This window comes from Tiliqua scincoides, chromosome 11, assembly GCF_035046505.1.
Source record: "Tiliqua scincoides isolate rTilSci1 chromosome 11, rTilSci1.hap2, whole genome shotgun sequence".
Classification (NCBI taxonomy): Eukaryota; Metazoa; Chordata; class Lepidosauria; order Squamata; family Scincidae; genus Tiliqua; species Tiliqua scincoides.
The window spans coordinates 2,116,647-2,143,181 of NC_089831.1; the positions used below are offsets into that span (position 1 = coordinate 2,116,647).

A 26,535-nucleotide genomic window follows, 5' to 3' on the forward strand; every position below is an offset into this window, starting at 1 on the left:
CAACACAGAGTCAGAGAGATGATGTGGCCCTCCTGCCAAAATGTTTGGACACCCCTGGGTTACAATCCTAACCTCACTTTCCTGGGAGTAAGTCTCATTGAACACAATGGGACATACTTCTGAGTAGACCTGCTTAGGCTTGTGCCCTTATTCTGTCTGGCTGCAATCCTATGCACACTTTCATGGGAGTAAGTTCAATTGAACTTCTGAGCAGACATGCCTAGGAGCACATAGGCAGGGATGTGCAGTGGGTGGGGAAGCAGGTGAGGCAGAGCCTCCCCACGGGAGTCCTTCGAAAAGCACCACTGCCATGCGAGGCACCCAAGCACCCACAACCCACGGCGGCGGCGCTTTCCAAAGGACTCCCGTGGGGAGGCTCTGTCTCACCTGCCCCCACCGCACCTCCCTGGGCAAGACTGCATGCAACAGCAGTGCAAGCGTGGGAAGGAAGGCTCAATCAGGAGCAAGCCCCCCATTGCTCCCCCCTGCATCTGCCTTGTGGCAACCTGCAGCCTGACACGTGTCGCCCGCATTCCCACGCGCATCTAAAAGCGGCGTGGCCAGGTGCGTGCAGGACCTTTCTAACCGCATCGCTTAGGACGCTTGCGAAACCCCGATCCGCGGCAGCAGTGCTCCGGCCGCCGCGTTTTCCTTCTCGCCGCCGGCGCGCCCCGGCCGCTCCACCGTCTGTGCTCCCGGCTCCGCGTCTTACCGACGGCTCGGGACCAGTCCGAGCATGCGCAGAGCGCGGAAGCGCTGGGGCCTGCTCCGGCTGGCCCTAGACGCGCCTCGGGAGAAGCGGAGCCGCTTCCAGTTGCTCGCGCCCGAGTGGAGGGCCCCTCTGTGGTAGGATCGGCCGCGGGGCTTCATCTGGCAGGGGGGGAAGAGAGGCGTTGGGGAGCCCTTCGGGTCCTCTATGGCAGGTGCATATGCCCTGGGGAACTCTTCTTCGCAGGCGCTCTGCACATGCTCAGGGGAAGCCTTTTCTCTTTACAGGTACACTCTGCACATGCGCAGGGGAACTCATAAGAACATAAGAACATAAGAACAGCCCCACTGGATCAGGCCATAGGCCCATCTAGTCCAGCTTCCTGTATCTCACAGCGGCCCACCAAATGCCCCAGGGAGCACACCAGATAACAAGAGACCTCATCCTGGTGCTCTCCCCTACATCTGGCATTCTGACTTAACCCATTCCTAAAATCAGGAGGTTGCGCATACACATCATGGCTTGTACCCCATAATGGATTTTTCCTCCAGAAACTCGTCCAATCCACTTTTAAAGGCGTCTAGGCTAGACGCCAGCACCACATCCTGTGGCAAGGAGTTCCACAGACTGACCACGCGCTGAGTAAAGAAATATTTTCTTTTGTCTGTCCTAACCCGCCCAACACTCAATTTTAGTGGATGTCCCCTGGTTCTGGTATTATGTGAGAGTGTAAAGAGCATCTCCCTATCCACTCTGTCCATCCCCTGCATAATTTTGTATGTCTCAATCATGTCCCCCCTCAAGCGTCTCTTTTCTAGGCTGAAGAGGCCCAAACGCCGTAGCCTTTCCTCATAAGGAAGGTGCCCCAGCCCCGTAATCATCTTAGTCGCTCTCTTTTGCACCTTCTCCATTTCCACTATGTCTTTTTTGAGATGCGGCGACCAGAACTGGATACAATACTCCAGGTGTGGCCTTACCATCGATTTGTACAACGGCATTTCTCCTTTCTCTTTACAGGTACACTCTGCACATGCTCAGGGAAACTCCTTTCTCTTCTTTACAGGTACACTGCATATGCTCAGGGGAACTCCTTTCGCTTCTTTACAGGCACACTCTGCACATGCTCAGAGGAACTCTCTCTTCTCAGGTTCATTCTGCACATGCTCAGAGGAACTTCTTTCTCTTCTCTACAGGTACACTCTGCGCATGCTCAGGGGAACTCCTTTCTCTTCTTTACAGGTACACTCTGCGCATGCTCAGGGGAACTCCTTTCTCTTCTTTACAGGTACACTCTGCATATGCTCAGGGGAACTCCTTTCACTTCTTTACAGGCACACTCTGCACATGCTCAGAGGAACTCTCTCTTCTCAGGTTCACTCTGCACATGCTCAGAGGAACTTCTTTCTCTTCTCTACAGGTACACTCTGCGCATGCTCAGGGGAACTCCTTTCTCTTCTCAGGTTCACTCTGCGCATGCTCAGGGGAACTCCTTTCTCTTCTCAGGTTCACCCTGTACATGCTCAGGGGAAGTCTTTTCTTCACAGGTACACTCTGCACATGCTCAGAGGAACTTCTTTCTCTTCTCTACAGGTACACTCTGCACATGCTCAGGGGAACTCCTTTCTCTTCTTTGAAGGTTCGTTCTGCACATACTCAGGGGAACTCTTCTTCCTGACCAGTTGGCTTCCCTCCAGGCATTATTTGGCTGTTGCTCTGCCTGTGCTCGGGTGGGTGGATCTACTGTTCACTGGCGCATTGAAAACAGGTCTTTACCCAGCATGTCATTAGTCTGTGGAACTCCCTACCACAGGATGTGGGAATGGCACTTGAAGGCCTAGATGTTTCTAAACTTTTTCTCTCAATAAGTATTGTTTTGTTTTGCTCTTGGATTTTGTTTTGTCTTGGAACAGACCAAAGAAAATATGTGTTTACCCAGGGTGTAAATAATATGTGGAACACTTTGCCACAGGACATGGTGATGCCATTAGATGACTTTTATAAGAGGGGCAGATTGATGGAGGAAACGTCCATCAATCGTGGGTTATGAGCCATGATGGGTATATACCACACACACGTTCTTATGTATATCATGAATCTGTGGAACTCCCTGCCACAAGATGTGGTGATGGCCTTGACGCCTTTCAAAGTGGATTGGAGAGATTGATGGAGGAAAAGTCCTTCGTAGGTTACAAGCCATGATGGGTATGTGTATCCTCCTGGTTTCAAAAGTAGGTTGCCTCAGAATGCCAGGTGCAATGGAGTGGCAACAAGATACAGGTCTCTTGTTGCCTTGTGTGTTCCCTGAGGCAGCTGATGGGCCACTGTGGGGTACAATGCTGTACTGGATGGGCCCTTGGCCTGATCCAGCAGGGCTCTTTTGATGTTTTGATGACACATGTCTGAGAGGATGGGTTCCTGCCCTGAGTGGCTTGCAGTCTGAAAGCTGGCACAGGAGCACAAAATGGGCACAAAGCTAATGACAGCAGCGGCAGCAATAATGTTTGCAAGCCCACATGCTGCTTGTTTTATTTTCTGTGTCAGTGGTCTTCAACCTTTTTGCTGCTATGGCCCCAATCAATAAGACTAGAGACCCCACAGTCAATCCCACCCCCTGCTCCTGCAATGCCCCCCAACACTGTTCACTGTAACCAAATTTTCTTATTAGAGAAAGCAGAAGAAGTTACTATGAATCTTGGTGCCAGTGAAAGCTGAGCAGGACACAATCTCCTGGTACCTGATGCCTGGCACACCAGATGCCTACCCCTTTTCCTGGTGGTACCCTAGTCCATTGGTTTTCAACCTATTTTGTTCCCATACATTGCTTATCCCACAACTGAGGTTTCACAACCCCAAGGTTGAAGAACACTGCTTTAAGGAATAGCTTGCAATTGTATGTGTAGTTTGCCAAGAATAAAACCCATTGAACCCAGTGGTTCTTTGAAGTAAGCATGCATTGGATTTTGTTGTTAGTAGCTGTCAAAATTATAATCATAGCAATATAGATTGGGACACAGTCTCCTGGTGCCTGACAGGATGCACCAGATGCCTCCCCCTGTACCTGGTAGTGCTCTAGTCCAGGGTTCTCCAAACTTTTTGGCCAGAGGGCCTCATCAAATGTCTGGCACGATTTAGAGGGCTGAAAAAAATTTAAATATAAATGGAACTTAGATGTGTCAATAAATGCACGAATGGGCTCATTCATTCAACCTCTCTAGCCCTTAGAACACCCTCCAGATGCAACCAGAGCATAGTTCCAGTCATGTTTGGCAAAGTGGGCTAGGGGCTTTCAGGGGACAAGATGCTGGCCACAGGCCAGATAGAGGCTCGCCATGGGCTGCATCTGGCCCCTGGGCTGGGGTTTGGAGACCCCTGCTCTAGACCAGTGGTCTTCAACTTTTTTTTATTCTCGTAAGTTGCCGCGACCCCACAACTGAGGCTTCAAGACTCCATTGGGGGCCCAACCCCAAGGTTGAAGAACACTGATTTCTTCTTTTTCTTTAGTGTTTGTTCCGTGTGGTGACAGGGTCCGCTATTTTGGATCGGAGTTGCCATTTCTCTCGATTGTGGGCTTGGTCTGGGTGTAGGTGGGTGATTTTAATGTTGCCGTGCAGCATGGCAAGCCAGCGCTGCTTCGGCCGGCCCTTTGGTCGTTTGCCATTGACCTCCAACTGAAGGCCCTTCTGCGCCAGAACACTGATTTAAGCACAGAAATTGCAGGAGGGTAGTTTATGTGTGTCTTATAAATGCTGCATTGCCTCAGTTCTTGCATCTCCTCAGGTGTAGGTTGTCATATGAGTTTTCTAGCCTGAGCTTTTTTTTCTTGGAGGTTCTTCTTTTTTGTTAATGAAAAAAAAATGCCATAGTGCAAAGAGCTACAAAGTGTCTTAAAATAGAGAATTGCTAAAACAGCAGGTTGTGGTTCCAGTTCTATTCATTTGATTGGGAATAAGCAGAATGCAGCTGGGAAGGATGACTTTCCTAGCAAATGTGCTCAGGATTCACTGCAAAACACTCACAGCAGCATAATACACTTGTGTGTGTGTGGGGGGGGGGGAGAGAAATGCTGAAATAAAGTTACCTTTGCTGCCTGTGAGGGGGGCAGGCCAACACATACCCTCTGAAGAGGCTGATCTAGAACTTGGGCTCAGTGGCCTTGAAGGCCTCACCTGGTTTTATATCTGATGGCAGTGGGACTTAAAGGAGGGTCTTCTGTGCAGCAGGCTCAAGAGAGGAGGCAGGGATTCTGACAAGTTCTAGAATGGCAGGACTGCCCCCTGGGAAGGACATATGGTGATGAGGTTTTGCCTGAATTGCTGTTGGAGACAGTGGCAGTATTGGGATTGAGTGAACCTTGGAAGCTGTTGTAAACTGCAGCCCTGAAGATATTGTTAATTATTTTATTTTATTATTTTTTATGAATAATTTATGTCCTGTACATTCCAAGCTCAAGCTAACTAACAATACGATGACATTGGTCACTTAAAATAATAAAAACAGAACATGCCTTCTAAAAAATTGTGTTTTATGTGGTTCTAGCTATGTGTTAGGTGTTGCAAAGAACTGAAAGGTTTATTATATTTCTTTATTTAAGATATTTCTATCCTGGAGAGCTTTCACTGAGAATCAAAGAACTGCTTTGCTGGATCAGACCACGAACCACTTAGGCAGTAGCCAGCCAGATATCTTTACATGCACACAAGAAAAGCACAATGACCACGTAGCTGACATCTGGTACTCGGAGGTATGAAGGTGGAGTTGTGGTGGCCTTGCTTTCTTGTGTGGTAACCTCAGCACATGAAATTGCCATCCTGGGGCCCAATCTTATCCAGCTTTCCAGCACTGTTGCAGCTGTGCTAGTAAGGCATGTGGTGCATCCTGTGGTGGTGGTGGTGGGTATTCATGGAGGTCTCAACAGGTAAGGGGTTTGTTTCCTTATCTTGGGGCTGCATTGTGGCTGCAGCAGCACTGGAAAGTATGATAGGATTGGGCTCCTAGCCGTTGATTAGTCCCTTTTCTAGTAGAGTATTATTTGGTCATTTTTTAAAGTCTACAATACAAGTGGCCAGCACTGCATTGAAAAACTTAGGTGAATAATACATTGCTTGAAGTTTATACTTTTGTATGTCCCTAAGTGATTCTGATCGAGTTCATTCTATGGAATCTGTCCTGGGGTTGGAGGCTGACAAGTATGTAGAGAGGTGTGCTGAAAAAGTTGGGTGGCAGTGAAAATAAAGGAAGCAAGGCTGGGTTGGGTATAACATTCTGGCTTGATCTGGTTTAGATCGTTTATGGAGAGACCATCAGGGTGATAGAGCGCAAACCTTAGTTTGGTTGTAGTGGCTAGAAAAGAAAGGAGGGGAGAGTTTGGGGGTTGGTCCTGTGCCAATGCCAAGAATTTGCCCATGTAGCATTTATAGTGTTTGGATGGGAGCGAGAGGATGTATGCACAGGAGAGTGGATGGACAGGCTTCCTTCATGATGCTGACTTGTTCTTTCTTCCCCCTCCCCCCGCCAGCAAATATGAGACTCTGTAAGAGCTGCTTGTGCCAGTGCTAGCAGTGGATGTGTCTAACCAAGACATGTCTTACCGAGGCAACGAGCGGGACCTGCAGACCTCAGCTCGGAGGATGGGGACCTCTCTGCTGTTTCAGCTGTCAGTCCACGAGAGAGAACTGGACCTGGTCTTCCTGGACCACAGTTATGCCAAGCCATGGAGTGCCCATCCGGATGCCAGCAGTGCCCGTCCCACTCGCCTGCTGTTTGTCACTCCCAGGAGACAACAAGACAGCAGTGCTGTGTGAGTGTCACTCTCTTCTCTTCTGTGGGAGAGTCACGTCTGGAGTCTTTTGAAGCATGTATGGCTTAGAAGTTTATATTCTGTTCTGTCTCGCAGACCTGGATCTGAAGCACTGTTTCTGGATGCTAATGTTTCTGTCCTCACAATCTAGAACAGCAATTTTCAATGTCTTTCTTCTCACATACTGCTGACCTCTATAGTTTCCCCTCTTGTGATGTCACTTCCAGGTTCCGAGATACTCTTCTAGTTTTGTTGCCCTGTTTGTAAGGCAACTGTTAGCATGCAGTAACAAATTGTCCCTCTTCCTCTGCTAGCAGAGCTGGCAGAGGAAGAGGGACAGACAGTTCATTACTGCAGACAGTTACCCTACAAACAGAAGCAGAACTACAGAACCTGGAAGAGTTTTTCAGTGATTTCAACTGCTGTGCTCCAAACTCCTGTGGCGCACCAATGCTCCATAGCACACTAGTTGAAAATTTCTGTTCTAGGGTGTGTCCCTTGTTGGATTTATTTGTTCCCTCCTCTGAATGTGAGTCAGTGTATGTGTTCCATGCACACACAGTGAGCTAATGTTAGACTGAGCTAATGGTGGATTCTTCCATCCCATGTTTCAGAACTCCCTTTCTGGCTTATGGTCTCGTGGGTGGTATTTCTTCCTCTTTCAAGATTAGCAGGAATGCTACAGGGAAATGGCATGTTCTGTTGTGTAAATTTCCTGTACCTGCTTTCAGAGAGGCAGATGTTCCCATTGATGTGGAAACAGTGACCCCCACGCCTGTGCCCCTCTACGACAACCAGAAAGCCCGCACTGTGATGAACGAGTGTGAGCGCCATGTTATTTTTGCCCGCACAGATACTGATACGCCCCCTCCACCTGATGACTGGGAAGAGCATATGAACAGGTAGGACATGAGTGTCAAGGGAAGGCTGAAGGGCACTTTTGGCATGGATCTTTGCCCCGCCATGATGGTGCTATGTGGGGGAGGGAGTGTAGGTCGTTGATTATCCCTGCATTGCATGCAGAAGGCTCCAGGTTCAGTCTCCTACTCGACACAAGCAAGCAACAGCCATTGCTAAGAGGAAGAGAGAAGGTGCCTAGTTTTCCTAGTTAGCAGAGGTCTCTAGTAGTTACAGCACGTCCTCACTTCAAGTTGTGGATGGGTTCTTGTAAACAGCAACTTTAAGCGAAATGCATTACTGTAGGCTGATTGATGTACGTAAACAAGAGTTAGTTTCTGCAGTATGTTCCTGGTCACAAATACATCACCAAACTTCTAGATAAAGACTGGAAATACTTTTAATATTAAACACTGAAATAAATGTGAACTTTCCAGGCCGGAGAAAACCCGCACAGATGTGGGGACAACGTATCAACTCTACCCAGTGGGAACCAATTATTTTTCTCATCAACTTTATAACAAAATGATTTAAAATAAAATGACTTGAAGTGAGAACTTGTTGTATAAAGAAGGAAAATGGTCATGCCATGAAATGTAACAGGCAGTCTGGTCACTTTCAGGTTTCTAGAATGTAGTTATTTTGTGCATTCTTTTGCCATAAAATCGTGGTGTGGGGAGGGAGGTCTGAAAACAGTCAGGACTCTGGTTGGCTGCCTTGCAGAGTGTGGCATCTAGTGAGAAATTCATTAGCTTGCGGATTTCCCTCCCTCCCTTTTAAGGCACATTTCAATCCATCATGGTTGTAAAAGCAAGATCTTGAAAACATGCTGGGATTTTCCTGACCATGTTTCTGGGCTCTTATATAATCTCTCCCTTAAGGAGATTATATAAGCCCATTCACCTCAATTCACTGAATTGCATCCTCCAAGTTCGCTCAGTTTGTGTAAATGTTTCAAGTTGCATGTTTGTCCAGTTGAGTGATGATGTCCTGGAGCAGGAACAGAGAATGTGGTTGAAGATGAGCAGAGGTAGAAAATGAGGCTTAAATACCAGTTAGCTCTTGGCTCTCCACTGTGCTCAATTTTATTCAATTTATGATGTTTTAGGGAGAAAATTCTGGCAACCTAGTTTGCATTTGTGGATAAACTAGCCAAATCAGCCATGGGATTCATGCACTTAGCTGCTCTCTTGGGCAGGGCTGGTCTGAGTTGCTGAGGGGCCCAATGCAAAATATTTTTGCTGGGTTAATCCAAGGATTAGCAGTAGCAGCAAGGCACCTAGAAGCAGCATCACCACCAACTGTTTCCAGGTTGGGGCAGTTTCAAGACAATTGTACCCAGGGGCGGGAGAGCAGGAGGGCCGTCCACGCGGAAATGCTCCGTTCACCGTGCGCTCCTCATGATGCCTCAGCATTGAAGATTCCATGCTAGGGCATCGACTACAGAATGAGGTGCTGGCTGTGGCTGTGAGTGCTTTGCTCACTTTCCCAGTGTGGGGCCCCTCCAGGTGCGAGGCCAAATTGGTCAGATTGTCCTAGGACCAGCCCTGCTTTCAGGTATAGAGCAGTGGTTCTCATACATTTGGCACCGGGACTCACTTTTTTGAATGAGAATCTGTCAGGACCCACCAGATGTGACATCAAGCAGAAAATTTTTAACATTCCTAAGCTGCAATCCTACCTACATTTGCCCAGGAGTAAGTCGCATTTACTATTGTTGTTAAAAGAATGTACATATTAGTTTGTTCAAAATACAGGTCTGTAACATTTCCCCAAATGCAGTCACATATCATGGAAGCATCAAGTCTAAATATTAAAAATAAAATATTGAAATGAATGGGGACCCACCTGAGATTGGCTCACAGCCCATGTAGTGGGTCCCGACCCACAGTTTGAGAAACAATGGTATAGAGAAATCTGATTTTTGGGAAACATGGAGGAATCTTGGGTTATCTGGGGGCCTTGGAGGTGTGGTTGCTGTGTTTGTGTTGGTGAAACTGCGCATACAGAATGTTGGTGGGCAGCTCTCGTCTGCTTCATGCATAATGATTTCTTGCATTGCCATCACTCTTCATGTGAAAACTGCATGTTGTGTGACAAGTTCAAGTTTATTTATTTCTCCATGAAATGTACCTTATTTCTTCCACACACTGCTGCTTTTGAAACTGAATGGGCCCCTCCGCATCACAGCAGCCATAGAATCATCAACTCCCTTTAGAGGCAGAGAAGTTTATGAGGCATCACACACCCCACATACTTATTCTGTTTTCACATTGATTGATTGATATTCTGAAACCCGCTATGGAAGCCTTGTCAGCTGAAAAGTGGGATACAAGTGCCATAAATAAAAGAAAAATAAGTATATTACTTGTGATGGAGCACTCATTTATTCACCTGTGCAGTCTGGTGCGCATTCAGTTGGCCCACAATTTTACTATTTGGCTGTTTGGAAAAATCACATATGAAGCAGCCTTTGCTTTCATTCTTCTTTTCTTTGCCTGCATTGTATGTTTGAAATGAAAATGCAGCAGTTCTTTGTATTCTAAGTCAGAGTTAGGAACCAGCATGGTTGGGTTCCTGCAGCTGTAGTTTGTGAGTTTAGATGCTGAACTGCCAATTTGATTTTTCCTTGGCAGGTCAGGCTGGACCGGAGCCCAGAATAAGCTCTTCAATAAAATCCTCAAAGCCTTGCAGTCTGACAGGCTGGCCCGGTTGGCCAATGAAGGGGTAAGATCTTCCTCTGACTCTTCTCCTCCGTCTTGCAGTAACCCACCCCTGGGCTTCCAGCCACTCTGGCAGGTTAAGCCAAGATTGTAAAATGTGCAGATCCTCTTTAACGCCTGGGTTTTGTCCCTTCTGTTTCATCTCATAAATTTGTGGTGTAGGTGTCACTAGGAGTTCTGTGGTTGCAGCTTCAGTCTGGGGCCTTGATGCTTATTGTGTTGACATGATGGTGGATGTTTCCCTTTTGCATCTCAAAGGCTTGCAACGAGCCCGTGCTAAGGCGAATCGCAGTAGACAAATGTGCTCGCCGTGTCCGTCAGGCTCTGGCGAGCATCGGCTGGGATTCCAAGCTGATCCAGTGGCTTCACTCCACTCTGGTGGAGACCCTCAGTTTGCCGATGCTGGCTGCTTACCTGGATGCCCTGCAGACCCTTAAGGGAAAGGTACGAAGCCTGAGCAGTTCCAAAGTCTCTGTGTTGCTTTTTCCAGGCTCTCCTCTCCGTATTTCTTCTGCAAGACCAAGCATCTGCCTGTCGATACCATTCCAGCAGGCACTGACAGTTGCAGTTTGACAGGATGTGCTGCCTAGAGTACATCTTGCAGCCTTCCGGCAGGATGATGTCATCAGCCTGATGTCACCACATCACCGCAGTTACTTCTGTTATCATGCTGACAGGGGCTGTGATTTTGCAGCCACTATTGGTGCCATTATTATGCCTCTTCTCCTCCCCTTTCTTTAAAGAGGAGAACGGGCAGCCCTCAGATTCGCGCCAATCAGAGGACTGCCCCTTCTCTTCATCTTTAAAGAAAAGCGAGGAGAAGGGGGTGCCCCTCAGATCAGTGCAGTTGGAAGAGAGGTGCAGGTGGGGGAATGCATTGTTGCGCTGTCCCTTGCCAAGTGCCACCTGTGGCATTTGCAATGCTTGCCCCACCCAGGTGTGCCAGTGGTTCAAGGTGGCTATTTTAAAAACATTTGAGATTTATGCAGCATGTAAAACTAACACATTTTTCCATCTAAACACTTTTTTAAAAATTGTGTTAACTGAATTTGTCTAACTGGCTAAATCTGTTTTGGAAGGTGGAAAATTTTGTGGGTAAACCACATCGCTGGTAGGTGGCACTTTTCCCATTTCATTTCTCAGTAGGCTAGCTTGGCGAGATGACATTTTAGGTGAAGTTGCAATTCAGGCTATGATCTGGCTAGCCCATTGCCATAGACTTTTCAGGGGCAACTCCTAGGACTGCCCTGATGGCTTTCAAACACCTTGTGAAAAGTGTTCCTAACTCATGGAGTATGTGTCTAGCCAACTCGCAGTGGGCTTCTAGTTTTATTTACAAGAAATTTTACAGGGATTACAACATGGAATACAGAGACAATGTTTATTTTATGCTGCTTCACAACCTGTTTTTGTTGCTGGATTTTAGATTCCCACCCTGATCGATCGGATGCTATTATCGTCAACTGCAAAGACAGGAGCCGCAGGTGCTGAGGCACTGTCCCTCTTGCTAAAGAGACCCTGGGATCCAGCTGTTGGTGTCCTTTCACATAACAAACCAGTAAGTGCGCTGTAGGCCTTTGTGGGGGGGGGGGAGAGAGACACACACCCCTTGCATCCCCCATACAAGCTATTTGGTTGCTGCATTGACAAATCCGTGAATTAGGATGAAATATTGGTGAGTGCTTGTAGCTTGGTGGAGAGAACTTGCTAGGTTCAGTCCCTTGAATCTTCTCTTAATAGAGTTTAGTAAAGACCTCTCGCTGCCAGAGGCCCTGGAGAGCTGCGTGCTTGCAGCAGGAACAGAACTGCAAGAACAGTGCTGAGCTAGATAACGGGTAGCCCAATCCTACCCATGCCACTATACAGCAGTGCCAAAACAGCCGCTGCTGTATCTCACATGGCCAGGGAGGCAGCCAGAGGTCTGGAGTTGCAAATGTCTTTTAGGCTTATTAGAACTTGCACACTGATGGAGCAGTCTCTAGTTCATTAAGCTTCCACTTAAGTAAGTGGGCTGGCCTTTAAGGTGATCCACGACTTTTGGTTTTGCTCTTCATCTTCTGGAATGTGTTTGTCTTTTCCAGAGTAAGCTGCCTGGCTCTCCCCTCATCCTGTTGGCATCCTCTGGACCCTCTAATTCGATGTTCCCCACTTCTCGTCGCCACCGGTTCTGGCAGTCACAGCTCTCTTGCTTGGGAAAGGTTTGTGTTGTCACCTCACCTTGTCCTCTTCAGTGCACGTGTGAGGAGTATTTCCCCTCCAGCAGAACTCCAGGGTTAGAGTCACCTTTGCATTTGAGTTCTTTTTGTTGGATTTGATTTGTTTTAAGGCAGGTGTTTCTCAACATTTGTCCTCCACTATACTAATTTGCATGGTCCACCTATTTGAAGTACCACTAGAAGTAACTGACAGTGACATCATTGCCTGTTAATTCTGGGTTGGGAGGCCAGATGTGATGCAACAAACGCCAATAAGAGGCTAAGGATGAAGGCTTTTTCGAGTGAGGAAAACATGCTTTGGAGCTCTGCCTGCTGAGCTGTTTGTTGTGTTGCATTCCTGGTCTCACTGTCGGGCGGCAGGGATCCAGGGGTCCCATGAGTACCCTCAGACACCACCCCAAGTAACACTGGTGGTGCCTGTACCAGTAGTTGAGAAACTGCTTTAAAGAAAGCATAAAATAACCATCTGCAGAAAAGGGAAATGAGGCGGGCATGTCAGTGGCCTTCTCAGGAGGTGCCCTTGGCAATCAGGGCTCTTCTAGGGTTAGTTAGGAGATGTTTGGTGTCTAGGAACAAGGTGGGATCCCTGACACCACATAAAAATTTGTGTGCCTGGGATAAAGAGAGCAAAGTGCTAAGTCTTTGTGTGTATTTTCACTGATTGTGTTTGAGAATGTCAGAGCAGTTTCAAAATTAATTGGAGTCTCTGTTTAACCTACTGCATTCTCTTCCCCTGGCCTCGCAGGTGATCCCAGTTGCTACTCACTTGGTGAATAACGGCAGCGGTGTTGGAGTGCTGCAGTGCCTGGAACACATGATTGGCTCTGTGAGAGGCAAAGTGCTGGAGGTAAGGACTGGAGCATCTGTTGGAGTACCCAGGTCTGAGTGCCCATGAACTTTCCTCTGACCTGTGTACCCAAAGGCCCTCACCTCCTCTTCTTATGCTTGTATGGCTTTTGCTAGTTCTGGGCCACGGAACTCTGGGCACCTGCCTCTTGGCTAGTTCTCTCCTTTTCTCCTTCTTCCAGATCCACAACCATTTCTCCCACAAGCCCATCATCCTGATTGGCTGGAACACAGGAGCTTTGGTGGCCTGTCACGTACGTGCTTCTTTGTCTTCTTTCTCTTATTGTTACTGTGATGATGTCCTGTAGCAGGGCACTAGCAGCATGGTGGGTGACGTACAGAACACAGGAGGGCCGACTCCCCTGGTGTAAGGCTTAGACATTGTCCTGCTTTGCTGTGTATGTTAACAAAGCAAACCCTCAAATTGTGACAGAGGGTTACATACCTGCATAGACTGCTTACATACTGAAGGGGGACCAGTGAGGGCTACTGAGTAACCTGGCTATTTTCAACATTTTTCCTCTCATAGCACACTGACTCTCTGTGGTCTTCACCTCTTATGAGGTCACTTCTGAGAGACTCATGTGGGTTCTACAGCTCTGTTTCTAGGGCAAGTGTTCACAGTAAAGAATTGTCTGTTCTTTTTTTTCCACTGGCTCTGCTGGTGGAGGAAGAGGGATGGACAATTCATTCCTACAGGCACTTGCCCTAAAAACAGAGCCACAGAACCCACAAAAGTTTTTCAGCAATTTTCAGCCACTGTCTGCCAAACTCCTGCAGACCTTTTGCAGCACTCCGGTTGAAAATCACTGCAATAGCCCTTGGTCAGCCTTGATGCGGCCTTTTGGCCTGGGGTAACCTTGCTATATCTTGTTTAACCCCTTTTTGGTGAGAGCATTAAGTGCTGTATGTTTGAGGGCAAGCCAAATATAGAATTTAGATAAAGGGCAAAGCAGATAAAGAGTTTACCATACTTGGTAGATGAAAGTACCAAACAAGTGTGGCTCTGACTCTGAAGTGGTGAAGGAACCTCTGTGCTCCATACAGTAGTAGTAGCTTATTTTGGTGCAGTTTCTGGCATTGGAAGGAGCCTTGGAGGTTGCCTGGCTCTTCATGATGTCCCTTCTTGTTTCCACCTCTAGGTTTCAGTGATGGAGGATGTCACTGCAGTTGTGTGCCTTGGATTCCCTCTTTTAACAGTGGATGGACCCAGAGGGGTAAGTGTCTCTGGACTACACAGTGGACTAATTAGCAGTACATAGGGAGTCGTTCTGAGCAGGACACTTCTGTGCTCTTAAATGCTGAGCACAACACGGTGTGACACAAACATTGTTTATGTTGAATTTGTAACGTTTCTTAGACATTACAAGATTGTGCATGGGAGGGATAGGGTGGATGGAGAGATGCTCTCTGCACTCTCGCATAGCATCAGAGCCAGGGGACATCCACTGGGGTTGAGTGTTGGGAGAGTTGGGACAGACAGGGGAAAATGTTTCTTTGCTCAGCGTGTGGTTGGTCTGTGGAGCTCCTTGCCACAGGATGTGGCTATCCCCTTTGAAGAGGGATTGGACAAATTTCTGGAGGAGGGATCCATTATGGGTTGTGGGCTATGATGTGTGCGTGCAACCCCCTGATTTTAGAAATGATTGAATAATTGGGTAAGAGGCACTTTTTCAAGTAGGTGCTCCTTTTTTTAGCAAGGGGAGAGTAACTGGGCCACGTCACCCCAGCACTGTCTGTTCTAGTGGCTGTCTGCTGGTATTCATTTGTATCTTTTTAGATTGTGAGCCCTTTTGGGACAGGGAGCCATTTAGTTATTTGATTTTTCTCTGTAAACCGCTTTGTGAACTTTTAGTTGAAAAGCGGTATATAAATACTGTTAATAATAATAATAATAATAAATGGGCAATGTCAGAATGCCAGTGCAAGGGAGGGCACCAGGATGCAGGTCTCTTGTTATCTGGTGTGCTCCCTGGGGCATTTGGTGGGCCGCTGTGAGATACAGGAAGCTGGACTAGATGGGCCTATGGCCTGATCCAGCGGGGCTGTTCTTATGTTCTTACAATTCAGATGCGCTGATTCAAATGGTAATCTTACTTCTCTTGTATCGTCAGAATCTTTTTTAGTTATTTTGAATTTTGTGTTCTTGTGTATCCTATTGCACTGTAATACACATTATATCGTACAACCAGCTGCATTGTTTAAATCGTGGCTTAGCTATTTTTGAAATCCTCACACCAAAATAGAGAAACATTGACATTCCAAATTGTTCAAATTTTGTTATATAGTGCAGTCATCCACACACAACAGACGTACCACATTCCTTGAGCCCTTTGGGACCATTTTGTTGTTCAACACAATGTTAGAAGTGTTCAGTTCTTGTATTCCCCACCATCTGCAGCAACATGCCCCCCTCCCATCTCCTGGAATCCATATAGGATAGGCCCAGTGGTCTGATCTCTGTTGTTTTGGAGAGCAGGATGTTGACGATCCGCTTCTGGACATGAAGACTCCAGTTCTCTTTGTGATTGGTCAGAACGCCCTTCAGTGCAACAGCGAAGCCATGGAAGACTTCCGGGAGAAGCTGCGAGCTGAAAACAGCCTGGTAGTCGTTGGAGGAGCTGATGATAACCTCAGGTATACTCATTCAAAACAAGGTTCATCAGGGACCTCTGAAAGACAATGTTTCCATATCTGAAATGGTAGGTTGTCTCTTGAGCCTGTAGACAGCAAGTTCAAGCGAAACTCAGTTTAAACTTTTGGTGTGTATGAATGGATGGGAAACAAAAAAAAAATGTATCTGACTTGCATGGAGGAAGGCCACTGGTCCATCAAGCCCAGAATTGGCATTGGCTCATTGGGTTCTCTAGCAGAGGCCCTTTTTTTACCCCTATCTCCCTAAGTGGAGGTGCGAGAAGCTGAATCAGGGACCTGCCTGCCTGCAAAGATGGAGCCTGTAATCGACTGCCATAACACTTCAGGAAAGTTGGTAAATGTTCTGGAAAGTTAGATCGCATATGATCCTGATCAAGGCATGTGATGAAATTTGAAGTTCGTAATCATTGCACAAGGCTTTGGGCCCAACTTATGCTGCCATCCTATCCACATTTACCTGGGAGTAAGCCTAGTAAGACTAGAATGCCACTTTCTTCTGAATAGACATGCACAGGATTGGGCTGCAAGTCTCTTAGCACCTGCCTCCAAAGCTGGTAAGAGTTCTCGCTAGCGGAGGAGGTTTCTCGCTTTCATACACATCCAAGCTGATTAGTTCTTAGAGTGGAATGGAGGGGTTACAGTGGGCACTCCTTATATGCAGGGTTGGCATTAGCAGAAATGACCAACTGTGGATTGAAAAATTATTTTTAAAAAGTTCACATGTCCAACCATTGCACAGCATTCGTTTACCTCGCACCCACTCCACAACACCAAAGTAAAGTGTGTCTAGGCGATATTCGTATGTCAGTGTACATAACTTTTGGCAATGTGCATTATTTGCGCAATTTCCACAAATTTCTGCATATTAATGTACTTTTCTTACTGGAACTTGACCATCTGCAGAATTTGTTATCTGTGCAGGGTTCCAGAACCAAACCCCTATGGATAAGGAGGGCCCTCTGTAATTCAGGGTTGACCTGCTATCATAAACTTCTAAGTTGAGAATTGTGCCAAAAACCAGCAGCAGTGGGGGTGGGGTTGACAAGGAAGGAAAAGGTAGAATATGTTTTTGACAACCTGTCTTTTTTTTTTAAAAAATAGGATAAGCAAAGCCAAAAAGAAGTCAGAAGGCCTGACACAGAGTATGGTGGACAGGTGCATACAGGTAAGTGCCAAATTATTCTGAGATTAGAATATGCATCCCAAGTTATTGTGGCCTGGTTATGTGCCTATCATGATGCACTTTAGTGGGACACTGCTGGTTGTAGTTCCTGTGTGGTCTCTGTGGCAGTCTCACACTGAACCCTTTTGAAGCAGTAAATGTTATTGCCTGCAGTACCACACTATGGAGAAGCAGACTTCCGAGTTGCCCCCTTGTCTCAAGCAGGAAGTTGTCTGATCTCTCTGTTTGTATTACACTCACCATCATATGTTCCTTTGTATTCCTCTGGAGTCCCCTTTATCACACTTGACAGCAAATTAAAGTCTAAGGGAAGCTCAGGGAAAATCCTGATGTTGTTGTTGTGGATGTTGTTGATGTTGTACACAGTGTTGATGTGTGTGGATTCCTGATACTGCTTTCTGTGTTGCACTACAAGAAGCCCTGCTGGGATCAGGAGTGGGGTGTGCTATATGGGAGGAGGTGCGGTGTTAAAATCCATCTTGTGGCCCTGCAGGATGAAATAGCTGACTTCCTGACGGGAGTGCTCACCCGAGCTGACAGCCACTCCGGCTCTGACCCTCGGGATCTAGACACTGAGAAGAAGAAGAAAACGCGTGATTCGGCTAGGAGGGATCTGTCATTTGACATGCCAGAGAGGAGCAGCCGGCCTGCCTCTCCTGCCACCAAGATTCCAGCTTCACCTTCAGGGTCAGAGGTGAGGTTGGATGGGAAGCACAATTAGGGGGAAGGGCCTGGCAAGTCTTTGTAATTAATGACAATGGACTGAGTAAAAAGCATTCCTAAAGTTCAAGGATGCAGGTTTTTAATAACTCGGAAGAATGATGCTGGAGCCTCTGCTGTGGCCTTAGATTTTACTCGGTGTTGCCCATGTAGCTTTCAAGCTTATCTTGCACCCAAAAGCAGCTGACTGGCCACTGTTGAAGGCTGGATGGATCCAGCAGGGCTGCTCTTGTGGTGAGAGGAAAGGCTAGAGACCGGACTCCTGAAAATGAAATGTAAAGTCCTGAGGATGCTCGATTTTGCGCTCATAGCAAATCCTGCTTTTGTGTAGTCTGAGCTTGGAAGTGAAGAAGAAACTTGGCCAGACCTGTGAATTAAAAGTAGCTGCAAAGTTGGAGAAGCAAAAGATTTTTGTTTACTGACTTAAACAATGAAAGAAAATGCTGTTATCAGCCATTCTCACTGAAACAACATGAACTTTTGGATGGAGCATGAGATGAAGCCCCAGGGGATGTTTAGGCAGATGTCTGCTGTGTAGCCAGCCTGCAATTTGACACGCTACAGGTCCGCCCTGTTTATGTGTGGGATTTGAACCCACAAATTTAACTCATCAGGGGTTCCAAACCCAACATGGACATCCAAACCGGAGCTCCCAGGCACAACTTCTCTGGTTGTGCCTGGGAGGTTTTCTGAGGCCCCTGGAGGTTTTGAACTTCCAGTTTTTCTGGAAACCAGAAGTTTCCTTCTGACACCTGTGGGAGGCATTCAGAAAGCATCTGGATGTGACTGGAAGGCACTTCTGGTCACATCTAGAGGTCAGGTAAGCCCCAACTGCAGATTCATGTATCTATGGTTTTCAGCATCCACCAGGGTTTCAGGAGCAGAACCCCCACGGATGCTGAGGTTGGGCTGTATTCTCTATGGAGGCCATTTTCATGAGGGAATCAGGAGTGGGGAGCCCTTGGCTCTGAAGGTGTTTGGAGTTTTGTGAGGATTTCAGGGCCATGAAGATCTGTGCATCTTTCTTATACTGCGCACCTAATGGTAGGGCGGGTTTTCCTCCCCTTGGGCAGGACCTCTCCAGCGTGTCCAGTAGCCCCACCTCTAGCCCCAAGGCTAAAATGGCCACCGTGGCGTCTGTGCAGAAATCCAGCCAGGTTGGGGTGGCCCAATTGCTGAAGAGGCCTGTGCAGCGAACGGAGGCGATGCTGACACACAAGCAGGCTCAAGGTAACTGCTTCTCTTTGTCTCTGTGACTGTCAAGATTCCTCACGTCCAAGATGTGCTTATGCCCTGATCTGTAAGCAAAGCTTCTGCTTGTGTCTCCAAACTTCCTCCAGCAAGGCAACTTTTGGAATGGGGCCGCCTCCTCCAGAGTAGAATCCCTGCGCACAGTCACGCCTAGCAAGGGCACAGGGGTCCAGGAAGTGCAGACACGGACACAGAGCCTTCTATGGCCTTGGAGTTAGCACCTTACTTTCCTTCCTGCTTCCTGGCTGGTTGATTTGTCTTTTGTGGCTTGTGTCGTGTACGTGCAGGTCTTTGTGTGTGCTCCCAGGCATCGGTCAACTGAGTATGGGAGATGTATCGTCTCCAAAGTACAAGAGATTGACTTGGAAGTTGAAAGGGGACAGCATGGTAAAAGCGCAGATGGTTACCACTAGGAGAGAGAGAGCTCTGTATAGTCCATTCCCTTTACCATACTTGCTGCTCTACCTGATTTGGCCTATGAAATAATTACACAAGCCTACAAAAAAAACACATTTCTTTTCAGTTGCCAAGGATGTCTGGATGAGTTTGGGATATTTTAGGGTACTGAATCCAAAAATGGCATCAGTTTTGCCTGATTGGTTCTAGTTTTGGGGGTACAGCATAGCCGCCTTATATATAGATTCAAGCAGCTTCCTTGTGAGGAAGCAGATGCCAATGGCTTCCTTACGAGGAAATGGTTTGTACCTATATATAAGGCAGCTGTGCTGTACCCCCAAAACTAGAGCCATTTGGGCAAAACTAATTCCATTTTTTGATACACCCCAAATATATGAGTCTGACTTTTAGGGCAACAAAACATGAGTAGGCCTTTGTTTTAGGTAACATAAAACAGAATGTTTATTGATTTCCTGTGGGCAGTGATTTTGCCATGAGCATACCAAGGAAGTGTGACTCCCTTGAGGAGCCTCGAGGTCACTGAAGGTTGTGCCCTCTGTGCTCCCTTTCTCTGTGCAGCTGAAGAGGCCTGCCAGCTCCCAGTGCTAGCTTTCTAGTATATCCTTCTTGCTGTGGAGTGGAACTCCTTTCCCCTCCACCCCAATTAATTTGTCGCTACTGTTCCCTTTAGCCCTAGTGCGTTTGCTGTTGAAATCATGTTGTAGCTTTGACTCTTTTTTGCTGTGTGCCTGCTGGGTAGTGGTGTTCTGTGCAGAACAATCAGTGCAGGGACATGTGGTCAGGAGCCTCACGTGTCATACTCCAAGGAAAATATCCTCAGTGTCCCCTGTTATTGTATGTGTGCTGCACCCGCTTTCCGAGGGAGTGTAAGATCGCATGGTAGGCTGAGCTCTTGCTGCTGCTAGACTAGAGCTGTGGCAATCTAGAACTCAGCCTCTCTAGTGATCATGCAGCCACTCAGAAACTGGGTGGAGTGCTTGGGCAATCACAAGGAATCATATTGTGCGTGCACTCAAGCCAGTTTCTGAGTAGATGCGCGATCACAGAGGAGGCTGAACTCTCATTTGCTGCAGCTATAGTCTGTGCCTGTACAAAGACTAGAGCTACTGTATACAAGAGCTCAGTCTCTGCTGTGATTGTGCAGGTGTTGCAGCTTCCGGGTGTCCCCCAGAATGCCTTGTGGCCCCACAGCAAGTGCCTCCCCAGCTGTTCAATTCACTTCAATTGCACATCACTGAGCCAGTGTGCACTTTCTAGAGAGGCAGCGTAATAAAGCAGTGTCATCACTGTCATGGCACCCTTATTTTCAGTTCCTCCCGTTTTTGTTTGCGCATTAATGTGTGCGCACCCTGACCCTGGGCCTCCACTACTGCCTCCTGGCTTGCCTGACCACCACTTCCAAATAGGCTGGGGGCAGCATTCTGGGGGCAGAAGACTCCTGCTCCACCCAGCCTCTTCTGAAGAAGTGCGCAAACAGGCAAGGAGGAGATAGGGGAGCAGGTGTGTTTTAGTTCCTGCCCTGGGAAAGAAACAGTCAGAGCAGGATTGCTGCAGCCCCCCCCATTCACTTCCTCCTCTAGCCCTGCCAGTGTTGCAACCTCCTCTTCTTTCAGTCCTTGCCGTGATCCTGCTCCCACTTGCACTCAATGAGCGAGAAGGGGATGAGAGCACAGGATGATGTATTGGAGGAGGCAGCAGGCAGGTGTGGGTTGCCACTGCTTGAAGCAGCTGTTTAACTCCCCCTTGTATATGGGTTGTCCCTGCCTAGGGTCCTGGCTCAATGGCTGTAAGTAATGCAGAAGGTCCCCAGGTTCCTTCCATGGAACTTGGCCAGTAGCAGTACAGACAGTACAAAACTGGCCAGTTGGTACAAACTAGATAGGTCTGCAGTCTGGTTTGGTCTGTAGGTAGCCTTGTCCAGTCTTGGCTGGGCTGCTCCAGGTTGCTTGTTGAGTTGTCCAGGTGGTAACTTGTTGAGTTGCGTGATGCTGCGTAGCTGGAGTTTGCTAATTTTGAGGTTGGCTGGACAGTGTATCCTTGTCAAAGTCCCAGTTGCGTCTCCATTAGTCTTCCCCACTATGTTGCATGAGGTCTCCAAGGGCTACAATTTTCCAAGGGCTGCAAAACATGAGCTGCCTCTACCCCAGCTGTTAGGACCTTGGAGTAGAAACTCATTCTCTGCAGGAGGCCATCTTGGCTTTCAGCAGAGGTGAATTCTGTATGTTTCGGGTCAGGACCTTGACATTGTGCCTGCAGAGAAGTAGCACTATCTGTTCCCTAGCCTCCAAACTCAGCATCACCCTTTGTTGTCCTGAACTGCAGATGCAGCTCCTACCAGGAGGATGACCCAAGTGCAGAAAGCAGGGCACGTGTCTTGCAGTATGAGCCCTTCTTTCCTTAATGGCTCTGCCCTTCTAGACAGTGCTGTTTTGCTATGTGGCCATTGGTCAGTGCTGTATGCGCATTCCTCTGTCCCTGGAAAGGTAGTAGTTAATGTTGTATTGATCCCAGATAATTGCCACCAGCGACTGCTCTTTGCTGACCCATCTGTGTCTGTGCATAGCAAGTCAACATCTGTTTGACATGACCGCAAGGTCTTGTGTCCTGCTTGGTAGGTAGTTGAAGGTGCAGCAACCCTCCCACTCTGCCTAAGAGAGCACAGTGAGCTCAGTATGCAAATTCTTCCTCTATGGGATGTTGCCACCTAGTCTAGCTTCCCCCTTGTGCTCTCCTGCAGTATGTCTGACCAGGGTGGAGGGGGCGGCCCCAGAGTGCCAGGGGCGGTGGAGATGGTAGTGATGGTGATGCGGCTGCAGCCATGCCCGTGAGAGATGCTTATCAGGCCTTCCAGCCAGCTCCCCTGTGTTTTCCTCTTCTCCTGGTGGGTAAAGGGGGAGCCCCCTCAAACGTGAGCTGTGATGCTGTAATTCTCTCTGATTCATTTCAGCTCAGTTTGCTGCCTTTCTGAAACAAAACATGCTGGTGAGGAAATCTCTTCCTCCTGGCACCTCTTCATGTCTCTTTGGTGAGTATCTCCTCACTTCCTGCCTCTGCTGCCTCTTTTTTTCCTGGGTCCCCTTCCTTCCCTCTCCCCAGCCCTGCACTGTTTTGGTGGTGTTTGGAAACCCCCACTCCTGCCCCTTGTGTTGCTCGTGGGAGCTGAAGCAAAGCATTGCTACACGGAAGGTGAAAATGTGGGCCGTCTTCTCCCCATCTCTCTGTATGTGGCAGGCAGAGATTCCTTTTGACATCTGTTCATTGGCAGCTCTTCAAATCCTTTCAGGGTCGTGGCCACAGCTTTTGTCAGAGGCTGGAGCTGTTGCATTAGCTCTGTAGCACTCCAAAAACGTATGTGTTTGTTTGAAAAGGGAGCTTATTATTATTAACAGTATTTATATACCGCTTTTCAACTAAAAGTTCACAAAGCGGTTTACAGAGAAAAATCAAATAACTAAATGGCTCCCTGTCCCAAGGGCTCACAATCTAAAAAAATGCAAATGCATACCAGCAGACAGCCACTAGAACAGACAGTGCTGGGGTGAGGTGGGCCAGTTACTCTCCCCCTGCTAAAAAAAGGAGCACCCACTTGAAAAAGTGCCTCTTACCCAATTAGCAGGGGTAATAGTAGCTTAATAGTTGGATAGAGCAGTTCTGGATGCTGGTGCAGTCGGATGAACTGTCTGACCTTCCAGAGGCAGTTGTGCCAGGAGGCGGCTGCCCAAGGCAGTAGATTTTGGACCCCATGGCCCAGTTCAAATGCCGTGGGAAGTTTTGCTTAGTTTAAATCCAGAAGTGGCAGCGTGGCAGCTTTCCTTCTCTCTCTCTCTCTCTCTCTCTCTCTCTCTCTCTGTGCTTGGAGGAGTAGGGGGGTCGTAAGGCTTGTTCATCTTTGTTGGGGTTTGGGAAGGCAGACGAATGGGAGGGAGGCAGCCCTCCTGCACTGGAAGAGGCACAGGGGCTGTTCTTCCCCCTTGCTCCAAAAGACAGGGCTATGCATTCTTGAGCTTCCCATGGTGCCTAGGGAGGTAGTTACCCCTCCCGTTCCAGTCCTGTCTTGCTTCAGACAGCAACGTTAGGAAAGGGCTGTGCCTGTCTCTTGCTAGGCCTTTTCCCATTATTTCTGACTTCTCCTCCTACCGGAGTTCTGCATGCTCAGATGCCTCTCTCAGGCCACCAGTCCTTCCAGTTATCCAAGCTATTGAACCAGTGCCAAAGAAAGAAAGAGGCACAGTCTTGCCAAAGCAGACCTCCAGGTGCCCATCCATTAGGCACACACAGCAGTCCTGAGGTTTTCTTACTGGCAGCATTGCTGCCACTACAGAGTACTCCTTTTGGGCTTTTGCCCGCACCGTGGATGTTCACCAGATTGATAGCGGCACTTATGCTGCACTTGCCAAAGGGCGAGCCTTTACCTGTCCCTGGAGACCTTGTTCTGATCAGTTTCTGCTCCATAAAGAAGGGAGTCACAGACATGAGAACAGAACTGCCGTTTCTCCACAGAAAGGGCATTGTGGTCACCAAGCAGAAGAGCTTCCTGACCCCCATCTGGAAGCTAATGACTGACATCTGAGAGCCCTGATCATCCTGCAGAAAGGGCTGGAGTTTCTTATGCTAGAACACAAAGAAAATTTGCATGAAGGTGGCTGCTCCATTCCAGGGAGATCAGCAGATCTCCTGCAAGCAGCAGGTCTTCAGAGGTCAATGGCAGCTTCTTGGGAATGCATTTTGTGGGCCAGATTACGTTCACCACAACTCCAGTGACTGCTGCTGTTTTGGTCCAAATTTTTGTGAAAACAAGGCAGCCCCACAGCTGGTGGAGCTCAGAAGTCCTCTCTAAAGGCATTCGGGAATCATACAGGCTGGTACCAGTAATACTTTCAGCCCAAGGGACGTCTGTGGCAAGTTGGTGGCCCAGGAGAGGGGTGTGCACCAGGAACTTCAGGTGATTCGTCTGGCTGTCCTGAAGACCCAGCCCTGGTTTGAGGAGGCAGCATATTCTGATATGAACCAATAGCACAGCTACTAAGGCACGTTTAAATCTGGATCAAACTGCACACCTGTTCCTAGGTGGTGGAACTTCTGAGAGGCATTTTCAGTGCTGGGGTACACTAACCCAGCTGTCAGCATTTAGACCAGGTGGCATCGAGTCTCAGCACATAACATGTTTTGTTTCATTGTTGGCAGTTCAGACTGCCAGTGGTGGGCTTGTTTCTCTTGCTGGTTACCCAGAACTTTGCACAGCCTGTTTAGCACATAGCTTTGTGAAGGGGCTGAGCCATAAGTGTGCCGTGTCCCAGGTGGCCCACAGGTTTGCTGTGTATCCCTTTTGTCTACAGCTGTTCCCATCAGGCTGCTCAGAGGTCAGAACTAAGAAGGCAGAAGGGGTGCTGGCACTGCCCCCTGGCCAAGAAGACCTTGGTTTGTGGATCTAGGTCAGATGGCATGCGCCCCTCCATACCTGCTGCCAGTAATGCAGGACTTGCTAGTAAGGGCTCTCTTTCCCATCTGAATCCAAGCTGGCTAAAGTGCATCGCAACACCATTGAGCATTGAGGCAGTCCTGAGCCAACAGGGAAACAGTTTGCGGATCCTAGATGCATTCACAGCATATAGAAAAGAATCCTGCTGGTTCATTAATAGGCAGTCTGGAAAGTTATTTGTCCACTGGTGCTCAGACAAGGGGAGAGGTGTCCTGTTTATTCATCAGATACTTTTTTCCCCTTCTATCCACCTTCCTAGAGAATAAAGCTGACAGGTGACTTTGGGGTGTTGGCCCTGAGCACGTATTTCTGTATCCAGTGAATTGGCAGGTCTCAGAGCACCCTTGGGTGCTGTTTTACCTTTGGCCCATAAAGCAGTGACTTCAGCAGTCCTTGCCACTCAGACTACTGTGGCAGATACCTGCAGGGCTGCTCCAGGGTCCTTGGGACTTCCTTCATCTGATACTATAAGCCAAATGTCTTTTGTGTCCTTGGATGTGTCATTCAGAAGAAGAGCTACAGGCTCTGCCAGTAGAGGAAGAGGGACAGACAGTTCCTTACTAGACGGTTACCCTAGGAACAGCTGCAGAACCCAGAAGAGTTTTTTAGCAATTTTCGACACTGTGCTCCAAACTCACCTGGCACACTTGTGGACCTTTTGTGGCACACCTGTTGAAAATTGCTGTTTTAGTGCCGATCTAGACCCTTGCACTAGGCACTGGAGTGTGAGAGGAGTGGACAAGAGACTATTTTACCACAGCAGGCCATACTTGGTGGTTGTCTGTCTGGAGAGAGCCAGCCTTGAAAATTAAGTGGATATTAATACATTTTTGAATGATCCCTTGTCCTGATGGAGTCTAGAGCAGAGCTTGGACCATGTTTCCCGGAGCTGCAGTTCTTTGTTCCAACTTTCCTGTCTTTAGGAAAAAGCACAGTTGGCTCATCACCCGGTCTGCATTTCCTGAATGTGGCTCCATGGCGTGCTGCTTGTTCATAAAGTGTACAAGGTTTCCCCTGTGGGACATGCAGGACTTGAGCATAGTCCACTGTTCGGTCATTAACTATAGGTGCCCAGTGTTTAATATTCCATAGAGAAAGTGTTTCTCATTTAACTACCGAGGTTTCTTTGTCATCCAGAGCATTCCAGGGCCTAGCCTGTGAGTGTGCCTGACTTGCCCTGTGACTGCTGCAGTTGCAGGAAGTTCAGCCCACCCTGCATGGAGGAGGTCCCAAATTTGATCCCTGGCAACATCTCCAGGTGGGGTAGAGCAAAGCCCCTGCTTAACCTCCTGGAGAGCTGCTGTCAGTCAGTGTTGGGGTGCAAGGTGGGCCAGGGGTCTAACTCGGTAGGCAGAAGCTGCAAATGTTCAGAAGAAGAGAACTAGAAGAGTGGAACTTCCTGAAGCTGGAGGGAAAGCTTTGGCAGCTGTTAGCAGAATCCCCAAAGGAGGGTCCTTATATCAGCAGTGTGAGAGGAAACCGGCTTGGCACCTTGCTGTAGTCACGCCCAGGCAAACCGTTCTCATTTCACGGGATTTAGTCAAACTGAAATAAAGGAAGACTTTCATGTCTCCCTTGTGTCATATGCACACTTTGGAATGCTCACACATTTTCTCCATTGCTGGGAGACATGCATCAGCTC

The 26,535-nt window shown here is 48.0% G+C and overlaps 1 protein-coding gene across 6 annotated transcripts in view; it reads left to right on the forward strand.

Annotated features, from left to right (window-relative positions):
• Positions 1-744: 744 nt before the first annotated feature.
• KANSL3 (KAT8 regulatory NSL complex subunit 3) overlaps positions 745-26,535 on the forward strand; it is a 38,074-nt gene continuing 12,283 nt past the window's right edge. For 2 of the 6 annotated variants that reach the window (XM_066639811.1, XM_066639815.1), the window contains exons 1-17: positions 745-846; positions 2,300-2,436; positions 5,301-5,450; positions 6,225-6,506; positions 7,238-7,408; positions 10,040-10,130; positions 10,385-10,570; positions 11,553-11,684; positions 12,208-12,324; positions 13,088-13,189; positions 13,371-13,442; positions 14,331-14,405; positions 15,668-15,825; positions 16,945-17,008; positions 17,520-17,720; positions 18,820-18,976; positions 22,362-22,439. In XM_066639811.1, coding sequence (XP_066495908.1) covers positions 6,289-6,506; positions 7,238-7,408; positions 10,040-10,130; positions 10,385-10,570; positions 11,553-11,684; positions 12,208-12,324; positions 13,088-13,189; positions 13,371-13,442; positions 14,331-14,405; positions 15,668-15,825; positions 16,945-17,008; positions 17,520-17,720; positions 18,820-18,976; positions 22,362-22,439 — 1,822 coding nt within the window. In that variant the 5' untranslated portion in view covers positions 745-846; positions 2,300-2,436; positions 5,301-5,450; positions 6,225-6,288. Of the gene's footprint in view, positions 847-2,299; positions 2,437-5,300; positions 5,451-6,224; positions 6,507-7,237; positions 7,409-10,039; positions 10,131-10,384; positions 10,571-11,552; positions 11,685-12,207; positions 12,325-13,087; positions 13,190-13,370; positions 13,443-14,330; positions 14,406-15,667; positions 15,826-16,944; positions 17,009-17,519; positions 17,721-18,819; positions 18,977-22,361; positions 22,440-26,535 lie in introns of those variants that run through there. The other 4 variants (XM_066639812.1, XM_066639816.1, XM_066639813.1 and 1 more) reach the window with 4 other exon arrangements.